Source organism: Meleagris gallopavo, chromosome 1 (genome assembly GCF_905368555.1).
Source record: "Meleagris gallopavo chromosome 1, MGAL_WU_HG_1.1, whole genome shotgun sequence".
Lineage (NCBI taxonomy): Eukaryota > Metazoa > Chordata > Aves > Galliformes > Phasianidae > Meleagris > Meleagris gallopavo.
This window is the reverse complement of record NC_139404.1, coordinates 176,586,401-176,601,063: the sequence shown is the minus strand read 5'-3', so window position 1 is coordinate 176,601,063 and position 14,663 is coordinate 176,586,401. Positions and strand designations below refer to the sequence as shown.

The following is a 14,663-nucleotide window of genomic DNA, read 5'->3' as shown; positions in this document are numbered from 1 at the left end:
ACAAGCCCTGCTCCCTCAATCTGTTTTCACAGGAAAGGTGCTCCAGCTCTTTGAGCATCTTCAACGCTCTCCTCCGGACCCAATCCAGCTCTGCATTTTTCTCGTATAGGGAACCCCAAGCCTGGATGTGGTACACTTGATGGGGCCTCACAAGGGCAGGGCAAAGGGGGATAATCCCTTCCCTCTCCCTGCTGCCCCCTCTCTTCTCATGTAGCCCAGGATACAGTTGGCCTTCTGGGCTGCAAGCACACTGCTGGCTCATGCCCAGCTTTTCATCCACCAGGACCCCCAAGTCCTTCTCCACAGGGCTGCTTTCAAGGAGTTGTTCCTCCAGCCTGTACACACATCTGGGATTGTCCTGACCAAAGTGCAACACTTTGCACTTGGCCTTGTTGAATTTCATTAGGTTCATGAGAACCAAATTTTCACGCTTTTCCAGGTCCCTCTGGATGGCATCCCTTCTTCTTGCATCCACTGCACCACCCAGCTTAGTGTAGTTAGCAAATCTATTCAGAGGTAAGGATGTGGTGTGGAATCATTATCCCAGTGAATACACTAAACTTGAGAAGGGAAGCTCTGAATATCCTTTAGAACCTTGTGATTATCCCCCTTTTCTGAGAACCTCAGAGACAGAAGAATTTTTACCCTTCTTTCTCATTGTTATCTAATTATCAAAGCAAAGAGAAAGCTATTGAAGACAAAGTAGTGATGGTCACCAACTCTTATACGAGGGCTCAGGAGATTGTATAAGCTGAGAAGCAGAAGCTTGAACTCATCATGGTCTTATCCAACCACAAAACAAAAGAAAGGCTAATAGAGTACCACATGACAGAACGTACCCTAGGCCAAGTCATTAAGTAGTCTCTTTCCCAAACAGCTTGCAGACATTTCCCTGGAATGCAATCATGTGTGATATGAATACCATAAAAGTCACACCTGCCTAACCCTAAATGATTGAGCTTGAAGGTGGATGAAGGAACAGAAACCTCCAACTACTGGTAACCATGAATCATAAAGTATTTAACACTTCTAATGCTCAGCATACCTCATAGCCTGAAAGTGCTGAAGTACACACATTCCAAATGGCTTCTGAGGTCAGTAAGATTATGGAGAACACAGTTGTTTCTGGACCAGTTGGTGGAAGAACTTTCAAAAGATAGACAATTTCATTAGGAAATGGGCACTGACATAATGATGGTCATCATATGCACAGCTGAAAGGACAGGCTGGGAGAACACATCCATTGCCTGAGAGTAACCTGGAAAGATTTGAGAGTACTGAGCCCTCTTAAAAAAAAGGATTAGAAACATTCTCCAGTGTCAGAAGGAAGGAAACTTTGAGAAAAAGAGCAGCCTTCTTAAGTAGCTTGAACTCATGTCTTGTGCCAAGAGCATTCCTGTCAGCATTTTGTCAATCTATTTCCTTGTGTTATCCACCCATGGTGCGCATCTGTTCCTACAACACGCTCTGGCATGTTTTGGCTTTCTCTAGCAGAGAAAAAAAAGGAGGATATCTAGTCATATAGGTGTATCAGTGCACTAGTTACCTGGAAACTTTGTATTTTGTTCAATTATCTTGATTGATACCCAGCCAGAAACATTCAAGTTGTCTAGTGGGCTCCAAAATACCACTGATGGAAGGGTCAGAAGTATTTGGGAAGAGAAGCATTAATTGCAGAACTGCTGTGATCCAATTCTATCTCTTCCATTAAGAGAATAAGCAGAGATCATCCTCCTTCCTAAAAACTCTGCAAAGGACCACTACTTCTTAGAATACTGCCATGTCCTGCCACTAGTGTAAAGGGCTGGTCTGTTACCTCCTAACAGCTGGGTTCACCGACTGGCACCTGCAGCCAATCTGGAGCAACCTACAGGGATATTCTAGATGATACTCATGCACCATCCACAGGATGGTAATATAGATGGTAATATCTACATTCTATCTTGTTCATGTAAGCTTTTTCTTCTAATTTTGAAGAGTTTGAGCAAAACATTTGCCCCATCATGCAACACCATAGAAAGTTCCCAGATAAAGAAGTAGAAATTACTGAGGCTGGAGCACAGAACTATGTGGGCACTTTGCAAACTCATTTGCTAATTACCAGAAAAGCAGAAATGGATTCAGTCAAATACAGCAATTCAAGCAAATCCACACAAGCAATTAGTAATTGAAGGAATGGTAAATTAAGCAGTATCAATTATCAGTTATTCTGGTGCTTAAACAGCTGACACAGGTACATGACCCCTAGACCAGTGCTGAAAAGTTTAGGATCAGTAACTTTTCTCAAGCCAATAGAAACAAACCTCACAATCACTTGGTAAGCCTGGCAATAACACTATAGATCTGAGAAGTTCTGATTCTAGTGTAGTCAGGAGAAGGTAGGTGAGAAGTCTCTGTGCTATGAATGTATTTCAGGAGCCTCAGTTTAAAGAGATAACCTCAGTAGCTTGGGTAGAGGAATCTTTGGACTTGTCTGATTCGTTTACCTGGTGGATGTGAACTCCTGAGCTAGAGATGGCATTCAAAAGTTCACTCAGCCAGCTAGTCTTACAAATCGAGTTCCTGGCAACTCATCTACAGCTTGAATGAATCGCAACAGCTTCTGGGTGGGTGCAGCTCACCAAGGCAACACAGACAAGCCAAATGCAGGTTGGTTAATACAATTCACTCATTGCATGCAATGCATGAATGAAAAGAAGCCTTATGCAAAGCTGTCAAAATAAGAAAAGCTATAAAACCAAAATGTTATGGATGTAGAGAAGAGCAGCAACACTACAGTTCATCTCAACACTGTTGCTACAAGTAAGGCATGTACACTGCATGCCAAGCAGGGGTGAATGCTCTGTGCAAGCACCTTTCAGTCCTAGGTGAAGGAAACATTGAAAGTTAGAATACATTCATGATTTTACTCAGAGGCAAAAACAAACAAATAAATACTTTTGGAAGTAGCTACCTTGCACTCCCAGTGTAAAATCTCAGTGGAGAAATGCAATGTTTGACCTGATGCAAGTAAAGATCAACCCTATGCTACTAGCTTTAAGAAGGCACTTGAACAATGGAAAATACTGCTGGAAAAGTCACTTTGCTTTGCAACTGCAAACTCAAAAAGACAAATATTTGACTCCAGGCCTTCAGACTTAAGAGTTTCTTCATTCAAGGCTATAAACAAAGGTGGATGAGAAAAGCACTTGACTGGAGCATAGGGACAAGAAGACGGAGAACAAGTACTACAGAATCCCTTTAACTTTAATCCTTGTTGATACTCCCCAGGTAGCACCTTAGGCTTGATTAATTAGACTCAATAAACAGTATGAGACAAAAACAGGTGTAACTGGGAGCTGGAAAAACGGGAAGAAGATGGCACATGAGGCCACCTTTCCATGCACCTAGTGCTGTGCCCCACTATCTTCAGCCACGAAAAAAATATCATTTCCAACAAAAAAGGGTAAGCAACTTACAGCACAGGGATAGCAATACTTTCCACTTGCCTACATGGTTTGCCATTCCTCTGTCTAACCCTCTCTCTTTCTTTTACATTCACTTCATCATGTTGGAGAAAAGGGGCTGGGGGAGAAGGCAGATATTTTGCAGTAGACACCTGAGAACCATAAACACAGAACAGAAATACCCCCAGGGAGGACAGGAGTTCCTTGAATATTCATTCCATCACATGTGGGAACTATGTTGAAGAGAGGAAGAAGAGGAATGAATAATAAAGTGTCCTAAAGGAGCAGTAGGTATGGATTACAGAGATGAAAAGGGGTACATCCCTATTCCACTCAACATTTTTTGACTGGTACAGTGTATTTACAAGAACAGGTTATCACAAGCTAGAGGAGGACATTCATTCTCAGTTGCCCATATTTATCTTGCCCAAGAGGAAATGCAAGCCTCTTTTATACCAACTACATAGGAAGAATAAGATACACAGCTGGTTTTCACCTGAAGGACTTCCACTGGCATGGTACAAACGTGGGTATTAGTGAAATGCCTCTAGTTGCATCATCAAGATGAACAGGACACTGCGAAAGGAAAAGGAACTCTTGATAGGCATTTAGTTTAGAAGCGTGCATAAAAATACTTTGCTGCCCTTAGAAGTCCTCTCCAGAGGTGGGGTCCTAAACACCAAGGCAATGGTATTAATAGGAAAAAAGAAGAGTATACCTGACAATATAAAAGGTAGGTTTGTTCAGGCATTGTATGTAAGTATCTTCGAGTAACAGCTTATTGTATGCTAAGTCTTCTTCGTAAGAAAGGCAAAGGGAATGAAGGCTGAAGGATGCGAGCAAATTAACTTGGTAAACCAGTCTGGCAGGGACATTACACATGGGGCAAAATGAGGAAGGCATGAAATATTTGCGAGAGAAAAAAGACAGAAGCATGAACTTGCTACTCTGAACCTGAACAACATACTCAGAAGATACATAGTGACTCAAAAAGAGAAGGAAAGATAGTCAAGCCGCTGACACAACAGCATCAACAACTTGAAAAGACTGGGGTGGGGTGATTTTAGCAGGTAAAATTTCAGAAGTGGTTGCACTTGTTAAGGCTGAAGATGATTATAGATAAGAACAGAAGAGGTGTACTTCAGGAATATCATAGAGGAATTTGTCATGGTTAGGGCATGTCCAAGTAAAGAAGTTCCAAACTCTCTGTTTTGCTGAAAGAGGTATTATGTTTCTAGGCGTTGTAGGTTTGAAGAAAACCATCTGCATGTAATTCCACATAAATCAAGAATGTGTCTGAATGAAGAAACAAAGACAGTCCTCCTTTTCTTTGATTTGACTACCTTAACTTGCAGAATTTTGCACCTTCTCCTCACTGTTTATAGCACAACAGTTTCTAAAATGGATTAAAGCTTGGTTTGTTCCAAAGGATGTGGCAATGAAGGTAATCTATATTTTAGAACTAGCCAGCACATACGTCTACAGTAATTAAGATAAACGCTTGGCTATGTTTTGTCAAGTTGGAAGAAAAAAAATCTCCCTGCTTTGAATTATGGCTTATGATTCTCCCTCTTTTGTTTTGACGCTTTGTGCTTTTTGCACAAAAGACTTGCACTTTTAAGGAGCGTGTATCCATGCCCATTTCCATTCTGTTCATTCTGTAGACAACTACACAAATTTCACAATGAAGGCTAGGCAGAATATGAACCTAGAATGGTGTTTTGATAAATGCAAGATAGCAAAAAGCAACACAGATCTTTCAACTTCCCTCTCTTCAGCTCTCGTATTAGCAGGTTTAGACCAAGATTAAATTACAATTATAGCTCACTAAATAACACGCTAATAAATTAACTGATCTAAGTCAGCCAATCACGAAGTATACATGAAGAACTTTTGTTGCAGATATATGAAACACCATAGATTATGGCCTAGCTTCTGCTTTTACAGATCATTTTTTCCAGTGGCTTAAAATAAAGTGACAGTTCAAGAAACAGGAGATAAAATCTCATTGAGGCCAGACCCTCTTCAGTATATTTACAGGTAGGCAGTGGGAAACAGTTTCTGTCTATATTTACAGTTTGGCATGGGGAAACAGTTTCTGTCAATGACAGTGAAGTTTGCGAAGATTGTGTGACAAACGTGGATGAAAGCATATTTCAATTATATCGGCACATATGCAGAAGGACCTTGTGTCTGCTGACATAATCCCATAATAAGTAAACAGGTCAAGTGACACTACTCAATTCTATGGCTGCTGCTTGTAAAGGAAGTTAACAGCTTTTGTTGTGATACTGCCATAAAAACCGTAAGATGACAAAGTCAAAAGACAGCTGTGTTCTGGGCTGCATTAAAAAAGGGGTGGCCAGCAGGAGAGGGAGGTGATTGTCCCCTTCTACTCGGCTCTTGTGTGGCCCCATCTGCAGTACTGCATCCAGGCCTGGGGCCCACAGTATAGGAAGGACGTGGAGCTCTTGGAGTGGGTCCAGAGGAGGGCACTAAGATGATCAGAGGGCTGGAGCTCCTCTCCTGTGAGGAAAGGTTGAGGGAACTGGGCTTGTTTAGCTTGGACAAGAGAAGGCTCCGGGGAGACCTCATTGTGGCTTTCCAGTACTTGAAGGGAGCACATAAACAGGTGGGAGAATGGCTGTTTACAAGGGTGGATAGTGATAGGACAAGGAGGAATGGTCTTAAACTGAGACAGGGGAGGTTTAGGTTAGCTATTAGGAGGAAGTTTTTCACACAGAGGGTGGTGACACACTGGAACAGGTACTCATTTAATTTATAGAAATGAACAATAAATATTAGAATGTTAAGTAATTTGAATGTGTTGTTTTTTTTTTTTTAATCTCATTTCATATCTGTTGCCATTCAGTTCTCCAGTTGCTGCTTCTACGCCTTTTAATGACTTGATATTGTCACTTTATTCCATGTTGAAGACTGCTGGCTCACATCTATGTATTCAAAACTTCTATTATTACTCATGCAGGGACTAATTGGTAATCTAAGGTGGCCTAAATGACAGCTTTTGATAAGACTACTTATGAATATGCAGGAAAGAACACAAGAACTATCATGGAGGAAGCCCAGCATTAGCACAAAAGAAGATCATGGGAAGATCCTGATGTATGGCATCTCACATAAACATGACTTCAAAAATCAATGAATCAATCCTTGGGATATTATTTTTTATCCAAAACCAAACAAAAATATCACACAATACTTAAGGAAATCTTCCTGGCCTTCCAGGATCTCACAAATTTTCCTCTCATGCTTCTTGAATCCCTACTACCTTTCCCAGAATGATTAGCAGTGAGGTTTAAGACGTGGGAAGGCTAGAAAGGTAAAGATGTTGGAGAGGCTAAGAACAGCAGAGAAGGTGTACCTACCTCCATTTCTTTCTACTGCTCAAAAATAGACACTAATTTCCACAATGAATCAGAAAGAGTTCTCCTGGGCACAACTATTCCGTACTATGGGAAGTAATATTGGGCAAAGAAGTTGGCAGTGGTACAGAAGTATGACCGTAAGCCATTGTGTGTCCTGACATCAGCAACGCTGACAATTTTTAATGTCTCTGATGAGAGCAACAGCTTGAGTCAGACTGCCAGCACATAAACAGGAGCAGCTCTAGACTCAGAGACTATTCGGCTGCCAGATTGGGAGTGAAGCAATACTTTTCAGGATCAAAGTTACTGAGTATACACAAAAAACACCTTGTTAGTAACTGTACTAGTTATTTGAGAGTCATTTTTAATTGAAAGAATCATGGAATGGCTTGAGTTGGAAGATACCTAGTCTAAGATCATCAAGTTCCAATCCTCTGCTGTGGGCAAAGCTGAGCTGAGGCTGCCCAGAGTCTCATACAACCTGGCTTTGATAATCTCCAGGGATGGGGTATCCACAGCTCCTCTGGGCAGCCTGCATCAGTGCCTCACCAACGTCACAGTAAAAGATTTCCCCTACATCTAATCCAAATCTCCTCTCTTTTAGTTTACAGCCACTGCCCCTTGTCCTATCACTATCAGACTGTGTAAAATGTCTGCCTCCCTCCTGATTAAAATCTACTTTTAAGTACTGGAAAGCTGCAAAGAGCTCTCCCCGAAGCCTTTTCTTCTCCAGGCTGAACAAGCCCAGCTCCCTCACCCCCATCTTCATAGGACAGGTACTTCAGCCCTCTGAGCATCTTCATGGTCCTCCTCCAGACTCAATCCAACAGCTCCATATTTTTCTATGCTTGGGGTCCCCAACCTGGTCACAGTGCTCCAGCTGGGGCTCACAAGGGCAGTGCAGAGGGGGCTCTCTTCCTGCTGTCACCCCTCTTTTCATGAAGCCCAGGATGCTGTTGGCCTTTCAGGCTGCAAGAGCTTTCTGCTGGTTCATGTCCAGCCTTTGGTCCATCAGGACCCCCAAGCCCTCCTCCTGCTCTGAAGGAAATATTCTCCCAGCCTGTACACATATCTGGGATCACCAGGACTCAAGAGCAACTCCTTGCACTTGACTTGGTTGAATTTCATTAGATTCATGAGGATCCATTCCTCAAGCTTTTCCAGGGCCATATCACCTGCCCCACTCAGCTTGGTGTCACTAGCAAACTTGCTAGGGAGTACTCTCAATCCCACTGCCTATGTCATTGATAAAGAAATGGAAGAACACTACTCTCAAGATGGACACCCTGGGGGACACCACTCACCACCAGCCTCTACTTGGACATAAAGCCATTGACCACAATTCCCAGGTTGCAACCATGCAACCAATTATTTTATCCATCAAATAAAATATAAAATATGGTAGATAAAGGATTCCCAAGAATGATTCAATATCTAAAATTGATTTAATTTTTTCTGTTTTTTTTTTTGTTTGTTTGTTTGTTTTTATATATATTTTTATGTTTTAGTTGAGGCAGTTTAACAAGTTACTCTTTCAGAACCACCTGCACATGGATGATTCCTCCAGAGGATACTATGGCAGGTTAGTAGAGCTGGGTGCAAGGACTGGACAACTTTGGACTGCAAGACTCCAGGTATACTGCTGTGATTAGGCTCATGCAATGAGCATATGTTCTGTTCAGTATGCTTTACTGAGAGTAAGTCTGAAATCACTACAGAGAGGATTGAGAAGCTTCCCTCCTCAGACACATTTAGGAAAATATCTCTACTTGGAAAGGAACATTTCCCTAGCAATGCACCAAACACAACTGAAAGCCTCTGCTGGAGAGCCCATAATATCACATTAATCTCACAATTGGCAAGTTAGCCTTAAGAGACATAAATTTGTGTCAAGCAATCAATCAGCAAGGGGACATAAAATAACACTTCTAATTGCACACTAGTATTTTATGATTCTGCTTTCTTATCTTTATTATTGTATTATTATATGTTGCAGCAGTGCCTAAAAGATCCAGCAATGGGACAGGGTCCTACCATGTCAGGGATCACAGAGAAACAGGAAAAAGACACAGCACAAGTAAAAAACAAAAAATGTATTTAGTTAGGAAGTAAAGATCATTCATGCTTTATCAATTTGTTTAAACGCTTGTATTGCAAACCTGTGATTTTTATTTCATTTTATGCAGTTCACTTTTTACTTTGTTCAATTTCCAGAAACATACAAAACCCATTTTTATTATGCAAGATAGATGTTGGACTACCACCTGATTGCTTTAACTAAATCAACTTTGTATACACAGTATTCTGTGGACAGAACTTGTTTCACTTCATACTAGCCAACTTAAAGCAAGCCAGGTCCAGATGTATTCACGCTGGATCTTAGCCTAAAAATTCTGCAAAAAAAAGGAAGCCATCTACAGAAAGCAAGTTTCACTCACACTGTCTTCCTAACCCACCTGGAGGTGCTCCCCCTACTCAGAGTCTCTTGTTCCACAAGCCTTTTGGAGAATACAAGCACATACATTCATCCACATGGCCAAGAAAGTAAGTTTTCTGTCAGCCTTCTCTCCTGCAGGACCACCTGTGATGTGCTCCTTTCTATCACACAGTAGTCAGAAAGTTGCTGTTTACACTGGACTATCAGATGAACTTTTAAAATACTTTCTTTTCCTGACACTCAGACAGTTCTGAACTATGCGTATAGCAACGTTGGCAAAGCACTGGGAGAAATCTTAGAAAAATAAAGAACATAGGTGGTGTTTCAATTAGATGTCAGTTTTCATCCATTTGCTTACAACAGAATAGTCAGTACTCATTCCCTTCCATCTGATCTTAAATTTTATACGTGTTCCTTTTTTCATCATTAGAGTCTAAAGAGACAAGTCATAGTTGCAGCAGACCTAACCCAGTTTGTTGTATAACATTTCCAGGGTCTTACACAATATAAGCCTTTCCCCCTGTTCATCTCATTTTAAACTACCTACCTTCTGCATTAAGATGCATGGTTTCCAGAGGTCCAATAAACGCATATCGCATTCCCAGTCCATCAGACATCACAACGTCTAGATCAGTAGGAGATATTACTCCTTCCTAAGTAGCAGGAGTAGAACAGGAAAATTTGTGAATGCTGAGTCTTAATGCAAAACTGGCTGCTTCTTGTATATAATCTAAAGCTAATTTTTAAAGAAGTATTAAAAACTGAGGCTAGAAGTGTTTGCCAGAGAAGTGCAACTGTTATACAAGTTGTCTCATAGCTCACGATAAACATTAGTTCACTTTTTAAAACACATTATTAAGATCACTGCACTTCATAACCCAAATTCACTTTAAAAAAATGTATTGTGTATACACTGCTTTTCTTATTTATAATATCAACTGTCTGTACACACCAGTTTGTCTGATACTACTTACAAAAACTCATGTATTAAAATTAAATTGATCTTTTTATGTCAGCCAATACACCTTTTGCTTAGAGAACCAGAGAGCAACATAGCATATGACCATGAAGAGTCACGTATACCAGAATCCAAGTTTTCTATCTGCACTTTCAAGTACATAAGTTCTGGCTAAATCTTGCAGTTCTATTCCTGTTTTCCTGGTTCAGGACTTATATACAGACCCAAAATTAGCAGAATGGGGGTGCAGCATCAGTACTACCCTGAGGCCTCCTGAAAAAAAGGCTGGGACCAAATACACAAGTAAAGCAGCTGCCACTCCTTCCCAAAAAACTCACTGAACATTCAGCCTGCCCACTCTCAGCCTGCCCAGGTTCTTGGGTTCATTGCCAGACTCAATTCTCAGAGTTGGCAGGACAGAGATATATAGAATTTCTCCAGTTGAAAATTGAATGCTGCTGTTCCACCCACACTGTGTCATGTACAGGAAAGCCAACGCCACCATCAGGTTAGGGCAAACAGCATGAGGACTTATAAAAAACATGCCACTGTTTCACTACTTTGCAGCTTTACTTAAGAATATTTATTATATGAAGTTGATTTTCCACTTACTGGAAAGGGCTGAACAAATTACAACTTCTTGAAACTAAGCTTTATCTGATGTAAGAACTCACCCTCTATTCCCAAGGACACAAAAGCATTTCCTTCTGATTGTTAAGGTGAGACAGATGTTGAACTGTTTCTGCTTTGCCTTTCTAACTTTTCTAGAGGTGTTCTCCCTACTCAGGATCTCTTGGTCCTTCTGGAGCTGCACAATACAAGTACATTAATCTGCTTGGCCAAGATACAACATTCTCTGTTATCTTTCCCACACGCAGGACCACATCTGACACTCTCCTTTGCATCAGACAGTGATCAGCTAAAGTCCTGACCTGCTGCAGACTTTGACATCTGAGATAGACATCTAGGCTCTTTGTGATCACTAGGGAGAGAAATGAAATCATCATCCTAAAGCACATATCTAGAATAGGTCAGATGAGTTGTGTTCCAGAAGTGTCTAATTGTTCTCCCCCACTGAAAAATGAGTAAGGAGCTTGGAACTCATCAACATCTACATTGTAGAAATCTCATCTTAAATGAATTGAATCCCATCCACAGCGTCTTCCTTTGCTTGCCAGCCACATCATTTATTGTTACTTTAAAAGAAAATGATAAGCCAAGATCCAACTTAACTTTTGCAGCTGGCCAAAGAAATCAAGTTTTACCATCCCAAGTTGAAATAGAGCCTTTTATAAAATTCAGTCCCAAGTCTCAATCTGTTAGTAGGCATTGCTCCCAACAAAACTAACCCTGGTTGAATCACTGTCACAGGTGACTTTTGAAATCTATCTTGAAAACAAAAAGATAACATAATTACTACAATCAACCCACTATATTTGCAACATACGGCTCTGGCAACAATTTAATTAGGCACACAATGGCAGGGATAAGGAAGCATTATTTTCTTCAACTCAAAAGTAAGGCACAGACATAGTAATGTAACCTACTTAGAGGAAAATAAGGTCTGTGCAAAGACATGACTATGTGCAAGCCTCAGCATTCAAGTTACAGAACTAGTGTTCATTTCACAAACAAAACTTTCAGAAAATGCACAGTGCCTTTCTCCTGAAATGGCAACACAACTTCTCTTAACAAGAACAGCAAAGTCAACAAAAGCAGTCTTCTGCCTAGAGTGCTTCATCCAGACAATAAGTTATGCTGGTAAAGTTCTGATTTTTTTCTTTGTTTGACATGGATTCGTGGACAAAAGATTAACCACAAGTTCTATACAAGCAGTGAACCACAGCTGCAGTTAGTATTATGTTTATAATTTTTTTTTTTTTTTGAAGAGGCTCAAAATGAAACTCTTGAAATATTTTAGAATCAATGTAAATTATTTTTCAAATGAAAAAAAATTCTTCCCTTCTTCTGATAATAATCTCCTATTATTCTTACAAGTGAGCTCACCTTTTCTTTGCCATATAGCCTCTCTTAAAAAAAGTCTTTTGTTTTTTTCGGTTCAGAAATGAAAAACACATAAATGAGAAACAAGTTTGACTGTCTTCCCCTAGGGGATAACTACTCCCACTTATGTTCAGGAGATCGTAAGTTGGTGGAATGAATCAGCAGGGTGGGTGCAAGGCCAGCAAGGTGTCTTCCACAAAGACTGGTGTTTATGCTAAGAAGTAAGCAAGAAAGTCTTCCAACCCTGTTTCAGTAAATCTAGGTGTGAAACAATTCTCCTAAGGGGATTTTTCATCCTCTGCATAACCATTCATGTAAGCCTTTTCCTTAAGCACTGCTCAAAGGGAAGAGGATGTATGTTAAAACTAAAACCTTGTTCACCAGAAGACAACTTTCACAGCTACAGAATTAAAGAACTTAATTTAAAACAAAATCTAACAAAATCCTCAGCAAGTCCAGTCAAACATCAGGATCCAGACTATATCAGGATACTTCAGGCTGCTTATGACTTTACTTATATTCCACAATCCTACATCTCCGGAAATTTTAGCCAGCTGTGATGCTACGGTATTATCCTGCAGTGTTTTGCTGGTGCTCCTCATGAGGCAGGGGCCCAGTTCTCCTTTCCAGAACGTGTGGTGGTTCTGTGGTCTCCACCTCACTTTTAGGCCCTGACCAACCTGCTTGGTTTTAATCAACAGCCTTTAACATCTGTGAGTCACACCTGCACCTCAATTTCTGTCACTGACTTGGCGTGTAATAACATAAAACATGACACGGACAGAAAAAATATTTTTTCTACTGCTACCAATTCACTACGTTCTCCAAGTAACTGCAACATGCCTGTTGAGTTATCCTGGACTCTGCTGACCACAAATTCCATCTCCAGATTTGCCATTTTATCTTCTGAATTTCCCAAGATCCTGTCCTTTTTCTCTGCTTGCTACTAATATATACGTTCTCTCTCAGAAGCATTTGTTACACCCTTTTCTTCCTTATCACTTCAATCAAGTAAGTCCCTTCGATCCACACCCTGATCAGATCTTCGTCCAGTCCTGTCATTTAAAGCATATGACTTTTCTCCTAGATCTCTCTACCAGGTCTCTCCTTCTATTTCATCACGTCTGAGGAACCTGTCGTTCTGCACCATTCACATCTCCTCACTTTGTTGGCCCTATATTCTTCCACGACACTCTCACACACTTCATCTGTATGAACCTCTTTAGGATCAACACTGTTTTTCTCCCTAGGCCTTGGAACTGCCTTTTATGATATCTCCTTTTTATGGAACACCACAACTATGTCTTTAAACCCCCACCTTATATATGATTTTTTTGTAAAGGTATTCTGAACAATTAATGCAATTAATAGCAACTAATTTGGAACTGTGAAATTTAGAAAATTAAATTCTTGCCAGTATTTAAGGACTTCCAAGCTAGTCACCTGAGAAGGAAGAGGTACTTAAATAAGGCACTAAAGCCAATGCACATTCTTGCTGTGAAAACGGATTTGGATGCTCTGTCCCTGGAGGTGTTCAAGGCCAGGTTGGATGGGGCTGTGGGCATCCTGGCTTAGTATTAAACGCAGAGGTTGGTGGCCCTGCCTGTGGCCGGAAGGGGAAGGGAGAGGGGGGGGGGGATTGGTGATTCATGATCCTTGAGGTCCCTTCCAACCCAGGCCATTCTGTGATTCTGTGTGTGATTCTGTGAAAATGAACAGAATAGACACACCGCCAAGCTATGACTGCCTACTTCCCAATAGATTAACAAGAAAAATCTTAAATAGCAGTGCTGCCAGTTCTCACGGTCTATAGTCTCCACTATTATCACTGAAAAAAAAGAAAAAAACAACAAAAACCAACACCATTTTTGTAGAAAGGTGTATTAAAGCAGAACCAAAAGCTTATATAGAGAAAAACAAATAATCCTAAGACATGCATTACATGATTCATCTTGCAAACTGATTTTAGCAGGTTCCTAAAAGCAGCTGGAACTCCTAAATGAGATCAGGGATGAAGAATTGCCATGTTCTCCTCACTGTTTTTCCTGCTGTATTTCTTCATCCCCTTAAAAATTTCATCTGATGCTCAGAAAAATATTTTACCAAGCAAAGCTTCCACTCAGCAATTCACAGTAAAAAGGCATTCCCAGATACTTATATTCAGGTTTGTGACTTCCAGTCTAACGTGTTGCTGAAAGTGCGTAGTTGTTACTTTCTGAAGCAAGTCAACCAAAGCTATCTTCAGAACAAAGAAAAGTCCAACTATTTAACTAAAACTTCTGAAACATAATCCCAAGCTACTCTTAAAGGTACAAAAATAATAGCATCAGTAGTGCACCAGATGCTTTCCAAGCAAATTGAAATTTGCTCTCACAAATTACAAACATGATCGGATATACCAGTGGTCACTGCCAAAAGAAGTGTGAGAAAGT

At 40.6% G+C, this 14,663-nt stretch overlaps 1 protein-coding gene across 3 annotated transcripts in view; it reads right to left on the bottom strand.

Moving 5' to 3' along the window:
* CRYL1 (crystallin lambda 1) overlaps positions 1–14,663 on the bottom strand; it is a 51,522-nt gene that overhangs the window by 5,292 nt on the left and 31,567 nt on the right. For all 3 annotated transcript variants that reach the window (XM_085216201.1, XM_085216202.1, XM_085216203.1), the window contains exon 6: positions 9,817–9,922. In XM_085216201.1, coding sequence (XP_085072327.1) covers positions 9,817–9,922 — 106 coding nt within the window. The remainder of the gene's footprint in view (positions 1–9,816; positions 9,923–14,663) is intronic.